General features: G+C 33.8%; 2 protein-coding genes and 1 non-coding gene across 3 annotated transcripts; 2 read left to right on the plus strand and 1 right to left on the minus strand.

The window, feature by feature from the left end:
* Nucleotides 1-1224: 1224 nt before the first annotated feature.
* On the minus strand, nt 1225-3155 carry LOC132310379 (transcription factor BEE 3-like). The gene is made up of 6 exons (XM_059808557.1): nt 2692-3155; nt 2459-2575; nt 2257-2322; nt 2041-2109; nt 1870-1947; nt 1225-1706 (listed from the first exon to the last, which is right to left on the minus strand). Exons 1-6 carry the CDS (start codon nt 3070-3072, stop codon nt 1569-1571), a joined length of 849 nt encoding a protein of 282 aa, XP_059664540.1. The 5' UTR covers nt 3073-3155; the 3' UTR covers nt 1225-1568.
* A 5064-nt stretch (nt 3156-8219) lies between these two features.
* Nucleotides 8220-8293, plus strand: TRNAN-GUU (transfer RNA asparagine (anticodon GUU)). The gene has a single exon. It is a non-coding gene; the product is annotated as a tRNA-Asn (tRNA).
* Nucleotides 8294-12473: 4180 nt separating this feature from the next.
* LOC132310380 (transcription factor MYB62-like) lies at nt 12474-14370 on the plus strand. Its single transcript, XM_059808558.1, has 3 exons — nt 12474-12882; nt 12994-13123; nt 13482-14370. Exons 1-3 carry the CDS (start codon nt 12723-12725, stop codon nt 14158-14160), a joined length of 969 nt encoding a protein of 322 aa, XP_059664541.1. The 5' UTR covers nt 12474-12722; the 3' UTR covers nt 14161-14370.
* Nucleotides 14371-22307: the final 7937 nt, after the last annotated feature.

Consider the following 22307-nt stretch of genomic DNA (forward strand, 5'->3'; position numbering starts at 1 on the left):
TGCATCTGCCTTCTTTTTTCTCAATCACTAAGTAATGCCCTAAATTACATTTTATTACAAGTATGACATTCTTTTCTCTTAATCATTCACTTCTTGAATTGGAGACATCCATCAGATTTCATGTATCTAAAATATTTGTGGGCTCCACTTGTATTTTGTCTGCTATAGTTTGACAACTGCCTCCTCATCTTTACAAAAAAATTGTTGCCCTTTGCAATTCTAGTCATTGGGGAATCCTTCAAAAGCTTTTTTTGTGCCAGATAGAATATTTTATATAATTGCAGCTATAGCTCTCTGATTGCAATGACAAATTGGGGGGTATTCTGCAAGCTGTTAATTGTGAATAATTTTGGTTGCTAATGGCCCTACATATTTAAGGTCTCATGACTCTTATCAGTCTATTTTGCTTTTCAATCAATGTGTTGGTAAACATTGGTGTTTCCCTGTTAATTGAGAGTGAGGAGAGGGACATGTCCTGTGCAACCTAACCTTCGATATTATTTGCACAAAAATGACCCTCTTTTGCACAACATGAGGCTTTACCACATTCTCACTTCTAGTATTTTTACAAATATATATATCACTTGTATTATCAGTTTATGTGGATATGTGAGATGATGGTATGTGCCTAACGAATAAAACATGAGAAATTTTGAAGGAATCCCATTACAACGAAATGAAAATAATAATAATAATGTAATTTTTCTGTTCAAATCTGTCAATATGTCGCGCGCTGTTCAGCCAGAGGTAGTTATGGATGCTTATGAAGTAGAAATGCTACATAAGCAATATGAAAGTTTAACCTGTAGTCATGAAGAAGTTTAACCTGTAGTCATGAAGCTTTACAAGAATACTCCGTTGGGTCTTGTTGTATTTGACACATGATTTGCCATTTTTTTTTTTTTCCGTCCGATATGGAAAAATGCATCGAATTTCCACTATTTCAACAGTCCTAATAGCATTTTCCTCGTATTTTCTGCTGTCAAAGGATATCCCTTTATACCAATAATGTGGAGTGACATATTCTATTAGTCTAATCAGGCTAATAAATCATGAAAGGTATAGACAAAGCACTAAGAAAAGAAACGTTTATGTATCAAAATGAGGCCATGATCCATTTTCAAATAATTGCATTCCCAAATCACTCTCTCACACTCTCTGTTTATTAGAAAAATCTAAATAATCAATACTGGATGTCTCAAAGTCAAGATCACAATTGACTATCTAGCAGTTTCTGCTTGGCTGATCTGAACATACATGCAACACCTCTGATTCAAGTCCAATCAAATCATATTATGTTTAATGTAACTCCAAACTGCATAAAAACATTAATTCCTAAGACTATCGGATACCAACCACTCTTCTTTATCTCTAATTCATTCCACATCAAAAGGAAATTCGGAAAAATGGGACAAATTTGAGAGATTATAAGCCTTCTATTAAATAATTTGTAAATTCGTGAGGGCTAGTACAAGTATATATAACTTTGCAGGCGTCGTTCTTCGTATAGCATGATCTGAGTACAATTTTGATCAGAAAATTGGAAATTAGAGTGAAATGGATGATCTTCATGTGTTAAATGGCAATGAGGGATAGCCGCCAAAAGTGAGGTCAAAGGGGCCAACTTGAGTTTGAGTGGGAGCAGCAATTCCATATCCTTCTTTTATTGGCATATGCACCTTCTGTGCCTCTAATGCTTTTGCCCTCTGCAACATAAAACATTCACAATCACTCGTCAACACAACAATAATCACATACAATATACAAGTCCCAATCCGTACGTATTCTATATATGTACATGTTATATAATTATACATCTCTTTTCTGAACATTGAATTGTACTTGGGCAAAGTAGTACTAAAGAAGCACCTGCATGGTTTCCATAACATCTGTATCCGAGTTGAAGTCGTAAAATGTGCTTGCTGCAGTAAGCTTCATCGAAAGAAACTGAATTTAAAACCGAAGAAACAAACATGTTAGTGTTGAATCTGATAGGTTTTGATCGTGTGGAAACATATTTCTTCATTCTTTTTGACTCACCTCAACCTGATTCTGCAAGGACTGAACATAATTGATTATTTCATCCAACATTACTGCCATGCCCATGGTCTGCAAATTTACCAAAAGTATATGAGATCGAATACAAAAAAAAAAAGATATATATATATATATATATATATATATATTGTTTTTGCAGAAACAAAATACCATATATGAATTGAAATTATGATTGTTTTCCCAAAACTATCTCCTTACCTTGTAGCATCCTGGAACAATGTCTTGCAAGCACCTTAGTCTTTCATTAATTTTTCCTCTTCTAGCCTGATCATCACAATAAAATCATTTAGTGACTTCTAAAAATGCTTAAAACCAAATAAGTGACTTCTAAAAATGCTTAAAACCAGCTATTATATATACATATATATATGTGTGTGTGTGTATGTAGATGTATAATTACCCTCTCTGCTAAACTGTGACTATCAGTAGCTTGGCCTCTTCTGGCTCTAACATGTACCACTTCCTTTGGTTTCTCTTCATTGTCATTTATTTTCACTCTCTTTCCTCTTGCTGAAGTCTGTGAACATAAAAAACGCAAGTGAATTATATAACTTTATATTAATAAGAACAGAGAGATCAGAGTACTGAAAGAGCAAAAGAATATCAAAGTCGAAGAATTGATGAAGTGATTACATTTTTCCTCTTAATCCCGTTTTTAGAAACTGGTGGAGACGAGTTTGCGGAGCTGCTTTCTGATATATCCATCACTAATTTCCTCTTCTTGATTTCATGAAAATCGTTTACAGGGGAGATAGTGGGCTCCAAAACCGGCACGAAATTCTTGTCATGGCGATGGAAAATGGCAGGAAAATTATCCTCCAAGTTTCCAGGAAATTCTGGTGTTTGTTGGATAAGAAAATCTTCATTGGAGAAACTCATGAAGTTTGAATGATTGTCAAGAACGCTTGGATTCAAGTCTTGGAAATGGTTCACTAAGTCCATGTTTGGATCAATATCTAAGAAGGACAAGGCAGGTTTAAAGCTCATCTGCATATCTGCTGCAAAGTCAGCCATGAGATCGAGACCTTTGTATTACAAAGTTTCTTCTAAGAAACTGAATAGTGTGTGCCTAATGCTTGCAATCAGTACATACATATTTATATATATATATATATATATATATACAGACACACTTGTAAATGTAACAGTGGGGTTACAATGTGGAGTACTGTAAGATCTTAATATTTTAAATTTTTTTTTATCAAATAAAGAATGAAAAAGTGAAACATTTTACGGGGCCACGTGGCAATTTGGGCATCTATTGTTTGTGTTCCCTGGGTAGGACCTACATTCAGGAGATATATCCAATGTTGCGGGCCCATCATAAGCCTCAGGTAAGCTGGAAATTTTAAGACCTTTTATTTTTGACCTATCACTAGATAAGGGAGAACAGTGGCAAAGAAGCACTAGTTGTTTGGCTACATATTAAATTTTTAATGGAGTGTGACATCTCATACAAATTAATGGTATGAATGTAATAATCTTGGCCAACAGTATGATTTATGTGTAGAACTTCACATCCTGAAAACTGTTACAAATTATTAGTTGGTGGGTACTGAAAATTAGAACTTCACATCCTTTGAGTCTTTGCCACTATTTCAACAGTGCTAATATCATTTTCCTTGTTTTAATAAATAACTACAAATTATTAGTTGGTGGGTATTGAAAATTAGTTGTTCTTATTATAATATTTTTTTATAAAATAGTTTTCAATCAAGCATAATATTTTTTTATATATATACTTTTCAGGTTTTTTATACATGAATTTTCATAAATTCGTTTTCAGAAAACTAAAACAAGCAGAGTTTTTGTATACTTTTTAGTTTTCTAATAAAAAAAATTATTTTTATAGTTATAAATTAAGCATATCTATAATTTTTAATTCAAAACAACTACTGGGAAATTGATTTTTTTTTTTTTTAATAAAAAATACTTTTAAGGGTTAGTTTGGTTGGCGTGAACAAACAAGAAAGGAAAATAAATTGAAATTTTTTAAATTTTTTAACAATTTAGTTATTTTCACAACTCGTTAATTTTCTTGAAAATGTTTCTTTCATAAAACATGCCAAAATTCTAACTTCTCTTGAAAGTTGTATCATTATATTTTGATTTCATAATATGTCATTGTTAATTGTTTATCTTTCTTCTTCTCTTTCTTCATCATCGATATATTAAAACTCTATTATTAGGGTACGATTCTTTAGGACTCTTCTCCACCCTCACAAATGAAGTGACCTCATCTAATACAGTAGTAAAGTCCTAATATATAATGCAAACTTCAAAAAAATAAAAAACTAAACTATTCAATTACTAAATTTGTATTTGGACACATACACAAATATATATATATATACATTTATGGTTTTTTTATTTTTTTATTTTTGCCTATTGCATGATGTATTTTACTTTATATTGAATTAGTAAGGATAATTTTAATATATAATTTCTTTTTTTTCACTTTGATACTATTCAAAATAATGGAATAATATTTTTTTACAATTTTATTTAAAAAAAATTAAGCTAACCAAATACATAATAAAAATTCAATTTTATTTTCTTTACAGTACTTAATGTTCCTTTCACTTTTCAATATCAAATTCCGACTAATTAAACGGACTCTAAAGTAATTTTTGTTGCTTCCATGATCACTTTATAGGATTAAGTTTTTGACCGCATTAAAAATATTGTGTGATGGAACCTTGTGTTACGTACATTGCTTAAGCTCGACTCCGGCTCATAACATGTGCATTGTCTAATTTGTCTTTTTGGGCACATGACAATACATTTAAGTTTCATTAAAATTTTGATTCATGAGATTCAAAATCAAAATTATTAGTTGGTGGGTATTGAAAATTAGAACTTCACATCCTTTGAGTCTTTGCCTAAAGTGGATTGATTTGAAATTTCCATTGTAGGATTTGGGTGTTCAATTTTGGGAGATAATTTTATACGGGGAGGTTTGGTATATGAAGAAGTTAATAACTATTTGTTTGACTTTTATACTTGCCTACTATAATAAAATCATTTGATTATTTATTAACAATTTTTTTTTTTAATTTATAAATGATGGTGAATGATTCACATTTTTAAGTCGGCTTCTCATTGTTTGTCAACCCAAGATGGTGAAAGAATTCTCCCTTGGGTATGTGACATCTAATATGGCTGGGTATATATTTTTTTATATAATAAAAGATTAGACAATTAAATAGTATTTAATACTGTTCAAAGGTCTTGCTTTACATAGTGTGTGCGCGCGCGCATCTAGCTTAAAAAAATTAATCACCCCGAAAATTGGATACAAAAGAAGTGTTGACTTTAAATTATTGGATATCATTTATTAGACTCGTGTATTAAGTTTAAAAAAATAGTTATATATATTTGACGGAAAATGACCAATGCATTAAGAAAGAGGAATAATACAATTAGAGAGAAGAGTGTATAACAACCACTGGGGCTAGACACTCAATTCAAAATCGCAACACTTGGCTACAAGAGCCATTTTGCTCAACAAGTGAGCTACACCATTGCCTTCACGAGGCACCCACGCCAAGGAAGCACCGTGACACATCTCAAGAAGAGAGCGCACATCAAAGAAAATCACATGCAAAGCCGCAGAAGAAGCGTTCAAAGACATAACTGGTTGACAGTCGCCCTCGAATCACATTGAGATAGCCCCAAACCTTTAGCAGAGAAAGGTTGTTCCTTAGAATTTAACCTTCTGCCAAAGTAGGATCAGCAACATTAGGAAAGAAAAAGGAGTCAACCCGGATAGGATGGCCCCTATGATTGCGAAGAATTAACCTACCCCCACAAACTTTCCTGAAAGAATCATAAGAGGCGTCGAAATTAAGCTTGAGAAACACCGAGAAGGAATAGAAACCAACGGAGAGGGCGAACAAGAGAATAACCGAGATTGTCGAGAACATTCCTGAAAGTCAAGAAAGGCCCGAAAAGCGTGTTGAGCCGCATCGAAAGGAGCCCACCTCTTCTATTTAAAAACTAAATCATTGCTGCACTTCCAAATGGTCCAGCAAATGAATGACGCAAGCCTGAAACATTCAGCCAAATTTTCTGAAAGAGACCAAAGCTCGGAGAGACCGACCCATCTCTTGGGCCAAAAGGATGAATTAACACCCCGGAAATCCATTCGCAGCGGACTGTGAAGCCAAACCATACTCACAAAGGGACAGGCACAAAGAAATGGTCAACGGATTCAACATTGTCTTCATAAAACGGGCAAGAAGAGCAAACAGTAACGCCTCAAATGGCCAATGATAAATTGACAAGGATCCGATCATTAATACTCTACCAAAGAAATAAAAGAATCTTCCTGTGCGTTTGGATGGACCACACATTGTGCCACACATTAATCTTGCCACCATCGAAACTACTACCCTCAGACACCACCCTCTGAGAGCTTGGATGAAGAAGTGAGAGAGTTATTTTATAAGCACTCTTGACAGAAAATAAACCATCCTTGGAAGCACCCCAAATCTTACAATCCATATCACTCATCAAACTAATAGGAATCTAAAGAATAAGGTCGCGATCCTGCTGATTGAAAGATTGATGCACCAAAGAAGTGTTCCATTGGTGGGTCGAATGAGAAATTAGATCAGCCACAGTTGAGAAATGAGCACCCCGCTGATGAGAGGAAACTGAGAAGTTTGAAGGGTCGGGAAGCCAATTGTCCTTCCAACATTTAACCTGCGATCCGTCGCTAATACGCCATGTCATACCTCTTTTGAAAATTTCCTTAGCCGATAAAATCCCTCTCCAAGCCCGTGATGCTGTAGCTTTACTTGGGGCATCCACAAAATTGCACTTATTAAAGTATTTCATCTTAAATGCTTTAAACAAGAGAGAATCATCACTCTTTTCCATACGCTAAGCCATCTTGGACAGTAAGGCCAAATTGAAATCCTCAAGATTCTTAAAACCTAGGCCGCTAGAAGCTTTCGGGGGTACAAAGAGAGTCCCAACTAATCCATTTTATCTTATTGGATTTTTCTTCCCCGTTCCACCAAAAGTTAAGAAGTTGACTAGATAGAACCTGACAATTTTTTTTGGGCAACTTAAGACATTGTATAGCATAAGTGGGGAGAGCAGAAAGCATAGCCTGCAACATAACTTCTTTGCCAGCTTTGAATAAAAAATTCCTTTTGATAGTTTTCACTTTGGACGAAACTCTATCAGAGATAAAATTAAAAGACGTCACTTTGGATTTACCCAAAAAGGATGAAAGGCCGAGGTACTGATTATGCAAATCAACATTGTGTATGTTAAGAATTTGGCAACAAATAACTCTCTGTTGCACAGTAGTGTTGGAGAGAAATATGCACAAGATTTGTCAAAATTAACCAGTTGACCAGTGAGAGCAGAGTACTTATCCAGAATTGCTCTAATTCTGCGAACTTCAGGATCAATAGCTTTGCAAAATAGAAGTGCATCATCGGCAAAAAGAAGGTGAGAAATGGGCAGACAACCTCGAGCCATACGCAGACCCTGTAATTTTTTTCGCTTGTTGAACTCCTTAAATAAAAGAGAAGGGCCTTCTGTGCAAAAGAGGAAGAGGTAAGGAGAAAGCGGATCTCCCTGCCGAAGACCGCGTAAAGAAGAAAAACTATCACCCTTTTCCCCATTCAACAACACCGAAAAAGAAACCGTACTTAGGCATTCCATAATAATCTTAACCCATCTTGGATCAAAACCCAAATGACTCATAAAATTACCCACAAAAGACTAGCTAACTCTGTCATACACCTTTGCCATATCGAACTTGAGAGCCATAAAACACGATTCACCTTGATGAGACAGTGAGGAACAAACGCACTTTGAGAGGTACTGAAAAGGAGATGAAGGAGAGGTTTGAGACATATCAAATTGTATGTAATTAGGATATCTAATTTATTTTACATGTCTATAAAATATTAAATTGGATATATGAAATATTTAATTTAGATGGACATAATACATCTTATATAGTAAGTACCATCAAAATATATCTAATCTAGATAGCAGCAAATTTAAGGCTTTTAAAATTTCTTGTAAAAATTAATTGAAATGTTTCCTTGTGTTTTTCTTGTTAGAAGAAATTTGTAGCAGTGGATGTTATATGCAAAACATTACATAAAATATTGTGAACAACTTGTAACACAACTGCTGGAATAGCTCAGTTGGCTAGAGCGTGTGGCTGTTAACCACAAGGTCGGAGGTTCAAGCCCTCCTTCTAGCGAGTCCCTATTTTTTATTTTTGTCAGGTTTTTCTTCTATTTATTGTCTCTTATACTCTGTCCATATATGTATATACATATTCTTTTGCTGTCATATTGTTGGAACGAAGAAGAGTCTAATGATTCGTATGCTGTTTTTGTTCAGCCTTCAATGCTACTAGGCTTTTGCTTCTAACTTTGTTTCATTTCGATTCTCAATGAAGCAATCAAAAGAGTAGATTCTGTGTTGTTTGGTTCAAAAGTTTGTGCGTGTGCTTTTGCTTCTAGTCTAGTTTGGCTCTGAAAGTAGATTTTAATATTGTTGAACTCTTGGCATAGCTGTGATTCCTGAAGTTTTTCAATGACTATTCATTCCAAAATGGTGATGTAACTAGTGCACTTCTTATATGTAGTTAATTTATGCCGTTATGGTGATCTATTCCAAATGTCTTATAAATGCAGAACGTCTATAATGCGGCCTTAGTGACCACAATTATGAAGTTGTGGGATTTCTGTGATTGTTAGGGACTTCTGTAATGTGGGCTTAACAACCCCATAATTTTTCAGCCTCTCTGCGAGAGCTTTTCAAAAGAAATGGAAAGCATTAAGCTTTTATGTTTTGCCTATGACAGATGTTTATCATAACGTTAAACACCATATATCTATATTTGTATGTCATTTGGCTTATAAGAAAAAAAAACAATATATTAAAGGTGTATAATACTTCTCCAGAAACTTAAGTTGCACTTACCAGGTAGAAGGCTCAAAATCCAAATCAATATTAATCAAGAATCCTTATTATATTACAGTTTGCAGAGAGAACGTATTGAGTTGGTGTGACACCAAAGAAAATGATCACACCATTCATCCAAAACATTAGAATTCATTCCAATGCATCAATGTAATGCTGTCTTAACTAATAGAGATGTTCATAAGAAGATTAGTGTTATGGCTGTTGTGGGATTTCGAGGACAGCAAATCCCATCCTGAAGTGGTCTATTTAGGCTGAATCAACGTGGGCATTCAACACAATACAGCTTAGGTAAATTAAGTCAAACTTGCCTAACCTTGCAATCATCACTAGTAGATTCACTATTTTGGTTTTCGTCAGTTACATTCCAAATTGGGGAAGATGAAAAAAGAACTATTAACATTGAAGATGCTCAGCTCAATACTGCGTCTTAGCTACTGGCATTGGAAGTGACATGGAAATAGATTTCCATGACCACGAAGCTAGAAGAAGATGGATGAGCTATCAGCATTGTTGATCTGTCAACAGCCATACGAATGGAAAAAGATGAATATAGGCCAAAGCTATTCAACATATTGATCGAGCATGTACATTCGGTTTACTGGTGTAGGAAAAAACTGCCATTGCGAAGATATGGGAAGTCTTAGATAATATTAATCTCAATCTAAGATATGTTTCAGACAAAATGTGCATTAGGGGGGAGGATGAGCATATATTTGATTGTTGAGGCTCAAATGATAACATCATGAATCCCAAACACAGCTACAAAAATTTTATATTACAGCACCCTATAGCTGCCCAAATTGTTTGTTCATCACTCGAAACAATCGAATTCAGCACAGAATGTGAGTCGAGCACAAAGATTGTGCGACACCCTCAATCGTTTCAGAACATCAGTTTTCCATGATCAGCCAGCATCAAGCAGCTGCAAGAGAATAATTTTGGAAGCTTATAAACTTCTACCAGATAGTCTGTTTATCAATTCTATGCGGTGAGCGCTTGATTTAGAGCTTACAGAACAAGTATCAATTAATGTCTCAGCGCAAGGCTCAGCATCCCTATGCAACAATCAGCAACAGCAAATTACTATGCAACAAATATCAAATATTTTTTTTTTCGATCCCGGGCTTTAAAATGTTAATTACTAACTGGTGTTGCTTTATTTCTGTCAAAGGCTCTCTACTCAATTGATTTTAAGTGAGTCAATACATTACCAATTTTGAGTGCAAAATGCTGACTGTGCACATGATGAAAGCAAGACATATATCAAACCACAAGTTCATGTTCATGTAAATTACACAATCCATCATCTTACACTTGACTGAACAGCTGAGTTCGATTGAACTACAACCATTTCAAGTCTAAGTTTGCCAAATTTACCCCCAAAAAAGTCTTAATTAGTTGCTACGCATTCATTCTCATAAAGTTGAATAACATAACTCATACGATATTATGATTAGTTCTATAATTTATTTTAAATATCCCCTAAATACTTTCAAGTCTGAGTAAGAATGTCAATGTTTGATCCCGAAGCTCCTTCAACTTTCATAGTTATCTACAAATTTTCGCCTTGTATACACCAACCATACAAAAAAGAAGAAGCTTCTTTTATGATTTTTGATTCTGCTTGTATCATGATTAGTACCTAATTTCTAACACAGCCATCCTGACTTCTTAAAAAAAACAGAAAGAGTTAATGTATTTGATATCCATTTTAAAGCCTTTGGTAGACCTCTGTGAATATAAATATAAATATAAATATAAATAATATTCATATGAAATATTATTTTAATAGTTTGTTCTTGCCATGATAGCCGCCATTAAACATTCTTCATCATCTTCCATTTTATTCCTCTACCACCAATCATCTTCGTCACCATTTTCCATTGTTTTTATTGTCATAATCATCGTAATCATCACATCACCATTTGTCTCTGAACTCCAAGTCACGACCTTAGCAAAATTTTGGAATGGGCACTCATGGCATGCTCATATAGTCATATTGTTCTAATCCCGTCATGATCATGTCAAGATGTCATCATAGCGCGCTCACAATAAAGTCCCGATGTACAGTACAAATTCTGTTCAAATTTTAGTTTTTTGCAGCCGGCTGCATAATTCTCTTGTCAATCAATTAGCCAATTGCCATAGAAACTGAATGATATGTCTAGACTTTCTCTTGAAAATTCACAATTGTCACAACTCAATGATGATTAAAAATGTTTAAGAAGGTTGGAAATATAAGACCAAAATTGATGGCAACGCTAGCTAGGTTTTCTTTTCATTAGGTGCAATGATAATAAATAAATAAAAAAAAAAAAAAAAAATCTTGTTTGACAAACAGAGGAACATTAACATCGGAGTTTGACAACAATATATTTGCATTCATTAATTCACGCATGTAATCTTGGAGACTAGATATGTATATATATCCCTCTCGACACCTCACATTGGCGGGAGCTAGCAATATTAACGGTCCAAAACCAAACGTAAGTCATGGAGCGGAATAATGAATTAGCTTTGGTCCCCTCTTCCACACCCTCTCCATTTTCATCCCAACCTTGGAATTAGACAAAGAACCCTGATACAATGAATCAATAGGAATAGAGAGCCGAATGCTCTTCATTCACGCAATGAAATGGAGTGAGGGCCTTACACAGTTGATTTAGCCGAAGATCCTTGACCTGAACTCACATGCCCTTGAATGATATTTTCCGTCGCAACCTCCCACAAATTCATATGAATGAAGAGTTGAACGCTCCCCATTCAAGAGATGAAATGGAATGGGCCCCGCTCTCCATTTGTATTGATTATTTCGGCGAAAGAATATTTTCTTTTAGACAAATCAACTATCCCATTATTTCATTTTGGTAGCATCTTTTCCTTCAAGTCTACACTGAGCTAAGAAAAATAATATAAAAAACATTTGCCGACTCTCACGGTATGTATGATGGGAGGTCCATCACTTCCAAAATAGAGTCGACTGCAGAAGCCAACTTAACTTGTAATAGCATTGGTCCTATATACTGTAAATGTAATATGGGGTTACATTAATCACAAGCAAATCAATCTCCATCTTCACCATGCACGCCTCTGTAAAATTGAAGGAACAGTACATTTAAAAAGAGTCAAATTTAGCTGCAGTTTGCTGACTTTTCTTATACGTAATATGTGTCTTAATTTGGTCTAAAAAACTCATGGGATTTTCAAATTGAAAGATGCAGTGGATGTGTGATAAATATAGGGGGGGGAAAAAAAAGCCTTATCATTTCATAGAAAATAAATTAAGAAATAATTTCTAAGTGGACCCTATTGACTTGAGATAATCCTTTCTCTGATTACTATTTAAGAGATGACCAATTCACAGCCCATCCGCAAAAATTCTTCTGTCTTTTGTTTATCTAGCTATCTATAAAAAAATTAAGGTTAAGCGCATTGAAGGTGAATGGGAACCCAATATTATGTAGTAAATGGTTTACTTCTCTCTCTCTCTCTCTATATATATATATACTAGCAGCTACTGTATTTGAAAAGTAGTTGTTTGTATAGTACGGTACAGTGTTTTAGGTGAAGCTTTGAACCTCATAGTGATCTATAAATCTAGAGTGCTGTTGTTTCACCCCTCAAAGACCCCAAAGCCCACTTGTAGTTCTTTGTGTTCTTTAATTTTAGGTTTTTCTTTCATATAAAAGTAGTTAGCCATGTCTAGTTTCAGTAAGAGTGCTGCTGCAAGCTGTAGTTCCAGTGATGAAGATGTTGAGCTGAGAAGAGGACCATGGACTGTTGAAGAAGACACTCTTCTCATTCACTACATTGCTTCTCATGGCGAAGGCTGTTGGAATTTGCTAGCCAAGCGTTCCGGTAATACCATTAATTATTAACCCATGCACAATTACCATGCATATATATAGTTCTATCACCAATTTGTATGCTGTAATTATTTTTTATTATTTATTTGGTTAATTAATTTAGGATTGAAGAGAACGGGGAAGAGTTGTAGATTGAGATGGCTGAATTATCTGAAACCGGATGTTAAGCACGGAAATCTTACTCCTCAAGAACAGCTCTTGATTCTTGAACTCCATTCCAAGTGGGGCAACAGGTCATACATAATTGTTGATTATTCCTACAATTAACTTCAACTACAATTGGTGATCATGTTGAGCCTATCTAATTAACAACATAGGATAGTGCCAAACCTCCCATTGGATAGCAATTCACTGTTATATATTCCAGGAATAATTTGGATATATAGTTGATTAGATGTGATTTACAGTATTTTGTTAGTTCATTCCCCCTTCCCTGCTAATTCATATTCATTCCTATTCCTATTCATATTGCTTTGATTTGATATATATTTTGGTTCTTGCATGTTTGATGCTTATCTAATGATCACTTTCTTTGTCATTGTTTTTATTCTTTCCCCTTATTACTATTATTATTATTTTTTTAATTTCTAGGTGGTCCAAGATTGCAAAATATTTACCAGGTAGAACGGACAATGAGATCAAGAACTACTGGAGAACAAGAGTGCAGAAACAGGCAAGGCATCTTAATATTGACTGCAATAGCACAATGTTTCAAGAAGTGATTCGGTGTTTTTGGATGCCACGGTTGATTCAAAAGATACACAGTTCTTCTTCTTCATCGCCTTCGCCTTTGGCAATATCATCCCAAAACTCAGATGCTCACACTCTCACTACTCATGCCAATGAACATTCAATATTACTATCACCACACATCCCTACACAAGTTCCATTCCGTGTAAGCGAAACAGCATGCAATCTGTATCATCACGTGAACGATTCAAGCTCAGACCACTGCAGTACTAGTACTCCAAGTGTTTCTTCTTCAGAATCCATGAAAATGTCACAAGTCCCTCAAATTTCAGAATACGCAACAACTACTTCATTTCAGGGCATGGATAACAATATGGACTACAACACACTTGTCAAGGGTTGCTACAATGTCGGCAACATTACCTATGACAACATGGAAACCATCAGCCTGCAGGCATCTATGTCTGCACCGGGGGACTACGTAAATCCGATTGGGAAAAGCAGTATTATGATTGATGATGATGATTTCGACGACAGCTTGTGGAACATGGATGAATTATGGCAAGGCGTCATCACCTAGCTAGGGACGTCATTGTTGATCGTGGTATCTAACCCACAAATAGCAAATTAAAGTCTTGTGACATAGGTTAGAGATCTACTATTGTTTGAATATTTTGTTAGTAGGATTTGATTACTGATTCATAAACCAAAAGACACAAGGAGAAAATGTTTGTATATTGGTTTTTGAAAGAGCTTCTGTACTTGATTAACATTCCTATTATCTTTTGTGTTGAGGACGCGTTTCGTTCGTATAAAATTGCTATTCATACCGAGAATAAAAAAAACAAAAAACATGTTTTATAAAATATGGGGAAGACCAAAAGTGTTTTTGTTTCAATGGTATCGCCTTTCCTTCTTCGGAGAGGTGGGTAAAATTGTGTGTGCTTGCTTTTACTATTTAACTAAAAAATGTGCAAAAAATACCCCTTTGCTTTTTAAGAAGTGTATATAAATACTTATATTTTTAAATTTTGTAGCAAAATGTTTCATGTTAATTTTAACCAATTTTTTCTAATAAAAATATCAAAAATTTGAAATCAATATTTTTTTAATTATTTTTTAAAGACATTTTAAGTATTTAAAATTTTAAATTAAAGAATTGTCCTTATTTACTCAATTTAAAAAACATAAAGAGTACTTCTACATCCGGTATGATGCAGAGGGTTTTTGCATTTTACTTTTATAAGGGAAATCAATTACGGATCAATTTTTATTATTGACTTGTGTGGCAGTTATCCTATTGTTATCGATTACAGGTAAGAATTATTGTGAGACTAATTATTAGAGCACAGAAGGCCGAACAGTGTTTCATTGTATATATATTACTATCACCACATGTTGTGTTTCTAACGTTACTCCATAAATAAATAAATAAATATATATATATATATATATAAAATTTTGCAGTGTATATAAAATTATAGAAAAGTTAGAAAAAACATGGGGTTTTCAATATTTAAACCAAAATCAACGTACTTTTTGGGTATGTGATCGTGTGAAACCTAGGACAGTCTCCGAAGTTACCCTGCAATATGTTTTACTTTTGTCTCTCTTTAAAGTGGTGGATGGTACGTAGTCTTGGTAGATTCCAAGAACTGAATCATTTGCTCATTGAAACAAAGCCCACGATTAAGTCTCATCCAACTAAGTTGATAATGTGTGGTCAATTCATGTAATTGAAAGACACAGAGATTAGGGTCCCTCAATTAATTAACTTTATTTATATTTATTTCTCAAAATCACCACTGCGTCTACCATCTATGTTAAGCCAATTCCAGGAAGCAACATCTTCTAGACGATACTTACCATTTTGTGCCAAGGACCCCGTCAACTTTGAAAGCACTGTTCAAGCACCACAAATTCTATCTAATGAATAAGGTTAAAAATCACTCCGTGGGTGAAAACCCGTGATTAAATTTTACAACACGGAGTTCTTTTATCTCGATTAGTACACTCTTTTTTACTCTATTTAAAATATTTAGTATTTAACTTGAACAATACAAATTGAAAATCATGATTCGGGTCAAAATTGGTCCGTGTGACTGGCATTTTAAAAGAATTTGAGATACGACTTAACAATTTTACATTAACATATTCATTTCACGCTCCATTGTTGATAAATATATTAATTGATGAACTGAAATTGATAGAAAATACTTATATATATATATATATATATATATATATATATATATATATAGATGGTTGGTGATATCCGAGGATGAATTGACAAATCTTGTTGTGGTAAACGAATGCAAAGAAGAATCTGGTTCTCCACTTGGATAGCTAAACGAGTCAATGAAAAAGAAAAAAAAGCTGGCCATTATCATGATCGTGATGAGCAAGAGGTTCAGTTTGTTTTGTTGACGAGATGACAGCTTAATTAGCTAGGATTCTCCATCACTAAAATTAAACAACCCACTAAAGAACGAATCTTGACTATTCTACAACAGCTTGCTATTTGCTAACCCTTTGATTAATTATATATACAATGGTTATATCTTCTTCACCCACTAGTGAAACATCTTTGAAATTTTAGGGTTCCTATTAATTAAGATAAATGGAAACAAATTTAGAACAAAATTCTTTTGCCATTTTCCCAAACATTTGTCTCTTTCTCCCAAAGCTTATCTCTAAATATCACTATCAAGAAAAATAAAAAAGGAATCAAATCTCTATTCATATGCTTACAACCGAGTTAAGGTCACTAGTATCTATATAATTTGGGGCTCCATTTGGACCTCAGAAATCATGATGAAAAGGAAAGCAATAAATTATAGAAAATTTGATTCCCCTTGATAAATATATTGAAAAAATTATGAGAAAAAAAAAAAGGAAAAAAAAAAGAAGCAAATTAAATAATAGGAGAGAATTCATACAACTTTGATGAAATCCAATTTTTTTAAAATTTGGGGAAATGGGCAAGGAAAGAAAATAATATATATATATATATATATAAAGACCAGTAAGTAGTCACTCCATTGTCAGAGTCACAGATGCGTGAGGAAACTGTACTCTCAAGTCTAAGTCCCTGCCCTTGTGTTGTGTTGCCAGCTGAGGTGTCTTTCTTTGTTTTTAGTTAAGGAGCTGAGATGTCTTTCGTATTATGAGGAGCCATAGAGAAATTTTGGAAAACAATACACCCATGTGTGTTTTATGACTTTCACACTTATTTAATACACATAGGACTCGGACTCGGACTCCTGTCCCGTTTGAGTTATGTGTCACAACTAAATTGACGGTATTTAAAATTAAAAAAAAATAAGAAATGGTTAGATATAATTTTCTACATAGAGGAGAAAGAGCACCTAGAGAATTTTTTTTTTTTAGAGAATGAACTGGCAATTACACATTGGATTAAGACAGGTTATCCGCCTCAAGGGTTGGACTGATTATCGTTATTCTCTACTATAATTAAGACCAAGTTTAGGCTCACAAATTTGGACGGTGCTTATCATTGAGAAATTTTAAAAAAAATAATAAATTGAAGTTGACACGTAAATATCAAGTTTTTGGATTATGTTGCAAATGTCAATAGAAAATGGCCAAATGAAAGCCAAGGAATTTCACTACTGATTAATATAACAATTTCAAAATATACAAAGTTTAGGTATAGTATTGATGAATGAATGGATGGTTTTTTACTCTTGCAATACATGTATTTATATTAATAATTTTTTAAAATAAAGCTTGACACTATATCTAAAAATTACAAAAAATGAAGATAAGTACCTACAAAATTTCGAATCAACTGGAATTCGTTTGTAACTATAATAAAAACTCCCAAACATTTATCAGACTTCATATAACATTGAAAAAAATTGCAATTTTTTATATGTAAACAATGAAATTTAACTCCCAAAGAAAAAAGAAAAAACAGTCACATGGCTTGCAAAGCATAGCAAGTGAGTATTGAGTATTGATTGTTAAGATTGATCTGCATGGGGTCAAATGCCCCCTGGTCGAAACTGTATTAAAAATCGTGTCAATATGTCTATTTGAACTTTTGGCACTCCAAAAGGATTTCAGGCTTCAAAAATTCTATTCAATGTCAAATATATATATATACTCCCTCCCTTACAAAATAAATGTCCATCTTTTTATTTTTTATATTTTTTACTCGTCTTAAAATAAGTGTCACGTTATTATTTTTTATAATATTACCAATTTAACCTTATTGCATTGAACCTATAAAAAGTAAACAATCATATCATGGTAAACTCATTTGGGGTAAATTGGTAATTTATTCACTATTAATATTATATAAAAAATGATATTTTTTTTTTCAGAAACAAAATAAAAATAATTCTATTAAAAAGTTAGATTCTAAAAAAGAAGGATAAATTACATAGACCATACCTATGCCATAATTACAGGGATCTCCCCTATAGTTTCAGAAATTACACGGACCTCCCTTAAAAATGAAACTAACCTACACAGATCTCCCTTCCGTAACAGTCAACGTGAGTCAATGACGAATTTTGCTAATGTCATGCACTAAATAAATTAAAATTTTCATTTACCTTTGGTTGCAATGAAACATATTTCAAATCTTAAAAAAATACATTAAATTACCAAAATACCCTCATCCCTTCCAAAAGTAACATGTTGGATTCAATATTCCAAAAGGAACATTCTCAAGGACAAACTACTAATATATATATATATATATATATATATATATATATAAAGAATGTTGTATTATGGCCTCAAATAATAACATAACATAATACAACATTCTTTATATATATATATATATATATATATATATGGTCATGGTGTAAATACGTATAGTTCTGACCATGACCATGGAGAGTTCTGACCATGACAATAATTTTGAACATAGTTATTAGACTATTAATGATGAGAATCTGGTGATGATGACAACAAGAAGCAATTCCAGCAAGATCAACGATGGTAGAAAATTCTGGGGGTTCAGTGATGGGTCGTTGGCGATGGAGATCGACTGAGATGGGTTTCTCGATTAAGGCTGCAAAGGATTCTGTAATGTTTTATAAAGTAATTAGGACTCTTTTGGATGGATTGGCGCTAATCAGTAGTGTTTAACGTGAATTTAGGAGAATTTTCACTATAGCAACTTCACAGGCTAATGGCTAACCCCGTGATAACTACATAGTGACGATCAATAAGATGCCGATGACCTTTGATGCAAACCACACAATGATGACCAATTTCAAGTGAAAATTATTAATTTTAGAAAATTAGGGTTTACAAATACAATGGAGCATTCCAAAATACATACATACATACATACATATATATATATATATATATATATATATATATATATTATAATTGCAGAAGAAAGAGAAAGAAGAACACTACGCATATCAACCAAACTGAACGGATCAAAACTGTAATGTCCCGAATTTTCTGGATTTTATTGAATTTTTATTTATTTATTTTTCGTGCATCATTTTGTGTGCTACGCGGGCCCCGAAGGCCATTTATCGAGCCAAGGATTTTAATAATGTATTATTATTTATTCTAAGTCATTTAAAAGTGACGGTATTATTTTTAGAATTTTTCGGAAGTCGAGATAATTTCCGAGCTCGAGAACTTCTCCCGGTTTTACCATTTGCATTGAGGGACATTGTGGTCTTTTTACACTTATATACATATATCTATACCTAGAGGTAGATATTTTAGGGATAAGCATGGCATTGCAATGAAAGGAGGAGGGCAATGATGTAACTTGGCTAAAAGCTAAAATGATCCATAGCTTGACACATGGCAAGGGGAGGGCTACACAAAACTTTGGAAGACTTGCTAACATTCTTTCTTCTTCCTCATTTTAGGAAACTGCTTTCTCTCTTTAGTCTTATTCTTTCTCTATATATATCTATAGACGCATATGCATTTATATACTTTGAAGCCATGTTTGAAGGTTTTAAGGTGAAATTTAAGAGGAGAGTAAGGGGAAGAAGTTGGAGTACTCGAATAGAGCTTTCATTTGAGACCAACCTTGCATGCACTTGGAGATTTCGATATTAGGGCTTCCATAAGACCTTGTTTGGCTAGGACATTTTGAGATAGAGATTGTCTAATGTTTCAAACTTTGTTTTTGTTGGAGTATTCTTATATGATTTTTTTAAAATCTCATTATTGAATGACTAGTATGACAAGGTGTTCTAAGCATGCAATATGTGATGAAAAATGTATTACTTCATGCTAATTAGCTTGTATTGCTACTTACATGTAAAGCTGATGACTATATGTGAAAATAATATGATTGTGATGATATGAAGCCGATGATAAGCATGCTTGACATTGATGTATAAACAATGTTATATTTGTGTTCATTTTATAGTGAATGTCATGTTTATGCCATAGTTGTTATATTATTGAAATTGAAGTTCAAATGATGAGAATAATCATATGCATGGCATGGTGGGTAAATGGAATGAGAAAGTCAATGGGCCATTTTAGAATGATGTGAAAATTGAAAGAGATTGACAAGCTAGCCATCTTAGGATGGACGGGAAAGAAGGATTTAGAAATGGACCGGATATCGCGAGACCAGTGCTAACTCGACCTAGAAGTGGCGCGGTCCAGTATATAATGTGAAAATGTTGATACTAAGCCCCAAATGGCCAAGAGGCCAGGGATAGTGTTAATCCAAGCTCGGTAAAGTCGGTTAACATAGGTATGAATTGGGATCGATTTGAGGCCAAGTTTGGGAATAGGTATGCATTGCATTGCATTTGCATTCACAGTGTGCAAAGTCGTATCTATGTCATTAGTTGGATTAAAACGTGGTTTAAATTTTGTAAAATCCCTAATGTATGGTCCCGGTCCCTTTTTATCCCTAATGTATGTTGTGTGGCTCAACGGTATTCAAAGTTGGTGCCTTAGGCATCTTCTATTGAGCCTCCGTGCTCATCCTTTCTATTAACATTTTTTAGGTCATAGCAATGACGAGGTTGAGGACGGGCCCTTACAAGCGTAGTTAGGGTTGATGGAAGCACTATTTTGTATTATCTTGTATTAGACGTTTAAGTTGATGTAAATTCTTATAAAGCATTGTAGTTATGGCCGGAGGGTTCTAAACTTGTATTTTCACTCTAGCGGACTATGTTTTAAATGTAAATGATGTAACTCAAAGGTTATCAATTGATGTCTTGTTTTCATTTTCCATACTTATGCATGTTTGATTATATATGTGGTTAAATTGATCAGTTATCCTGCCAAATGCATGCTAGTGAGTTGGGATAAGGGCATTAAGGTCAAAATGGCCAAAAAGTGTGTTTGGAAGCAAGAACGGGGTAAGAAAAGGCCAAGGTTGTGAAGATTGGGGATTTTTTTTTTTTCCCCCCTTTTCCCTATATTATTTTGTGCATTCTTATGTTCGGGTCATGTAGGCCCATGTTGGGTCTAATGTTCGGGATTTATTCCCGACATTATTCATTTATTTATTTGAGACATGTTGGTATGACATATTTATTTTATGTGACATATACATACACATATGTTAATATTTCTAATTTTGTGGCACATTTGTGATAAGTGAACATTTGGTGGGGTTATAATTGACTAAAATGAAAGGTGTGGGTGTAGTGTAGATATTTCACATATGAGGAGAGAGAAACCCATTTCTTCTCCCCTCTTTTGTCGACACTTTCTCTTTCTCTCTCTCTCACCTCCATCTTCATTTTCTTGTTACTTCAAGCTTCCACCATCATTTTGGCTCTCTTCCTTGATGATTCTCACCTTGTGCTAAAAGGAAAAAAAAAAAATGGGGATATTGGTGGCTACAAAACCTTTCTTCCAGTTTTGGATTTGAAGCACATGTATCTTTTGGAGTAGCTAGTTTTCTCCTAGCTTGAGGTAGTGTATTGTGCTTATAACCTAGGAATTATTGGGATTTTATGACCATTGTGTGAGTTATACATACACTTATGTGTGTGGATTAGATTAGAGAGCTTATATAATGATTTAATTGCATGTGCATAATGTTTCATTGTGTTCTTATATTAATTTTCATGTGGAACATGTTATTTGTTTTATTGTTGACATTATTGAGGTTTGTTAAATGGCTAAATCTTAGTGTGTACAAGTACTTGTAATTAAAGTGCCTTACATGTTATGGTTGTTCATGGAATTATCATGTATTTATTATCTTGTGAGGGTTAACTTTGGAGATGTGTATTTCTATGATGATATTAAACTTTTGCACACTTAAAATTTGATATAATGATAATATGAAATCACATAACTTTAAAATATCTAATTTGTTGACATTGAAGAGTATACCATTATAATGATTTGGACTATAGGACATGGATTGTGTGATTAGTATAATTTATGTACATTTGTGAGGTGCAATTTGGACATATCATGGTATATGGATTATTCTGTGGACTTGATTGTTGATTTTGAGAGATACTTGGGGGTTGTTCGTTTAAGAATGAGAGGGCTTGGTGTTCACGGGTGAAACATGAGTTTCACCACTTTATATTGGCCAATCGATTGGTTTCTGGCAAATTAGTAATCCGAGAACGACTATTTTTATTTAGGCGCATAGCATGGCTATGTAAACGAGAGTGTGGGTATGTTCCAAGTTATCCCATTAATTGATTTCGACTTTTATTTTCAAGTTGGCATTTATGTGTTATTGTAACTTGTGGTTTACATTACACTATATTA

The sequence above is a fragment of the Cornus florida genome, unplaced genomic scaffold (assembly GCF_030987335.1).
Source record: "Cornus florida cultivar Cherokee Brave unplaced genomic scaffold, ASM3098733v1 CherokeeBrave_3.0.0_Hap2_Chr05, whole genome shotgun sequence".
Classification (NCBI taxonomy): Eukaryota; Viridiplantae; Streptophyta; class Magnoliopsida; order Cornales; family Cornaceae; genus Cornus; species Cornus florida.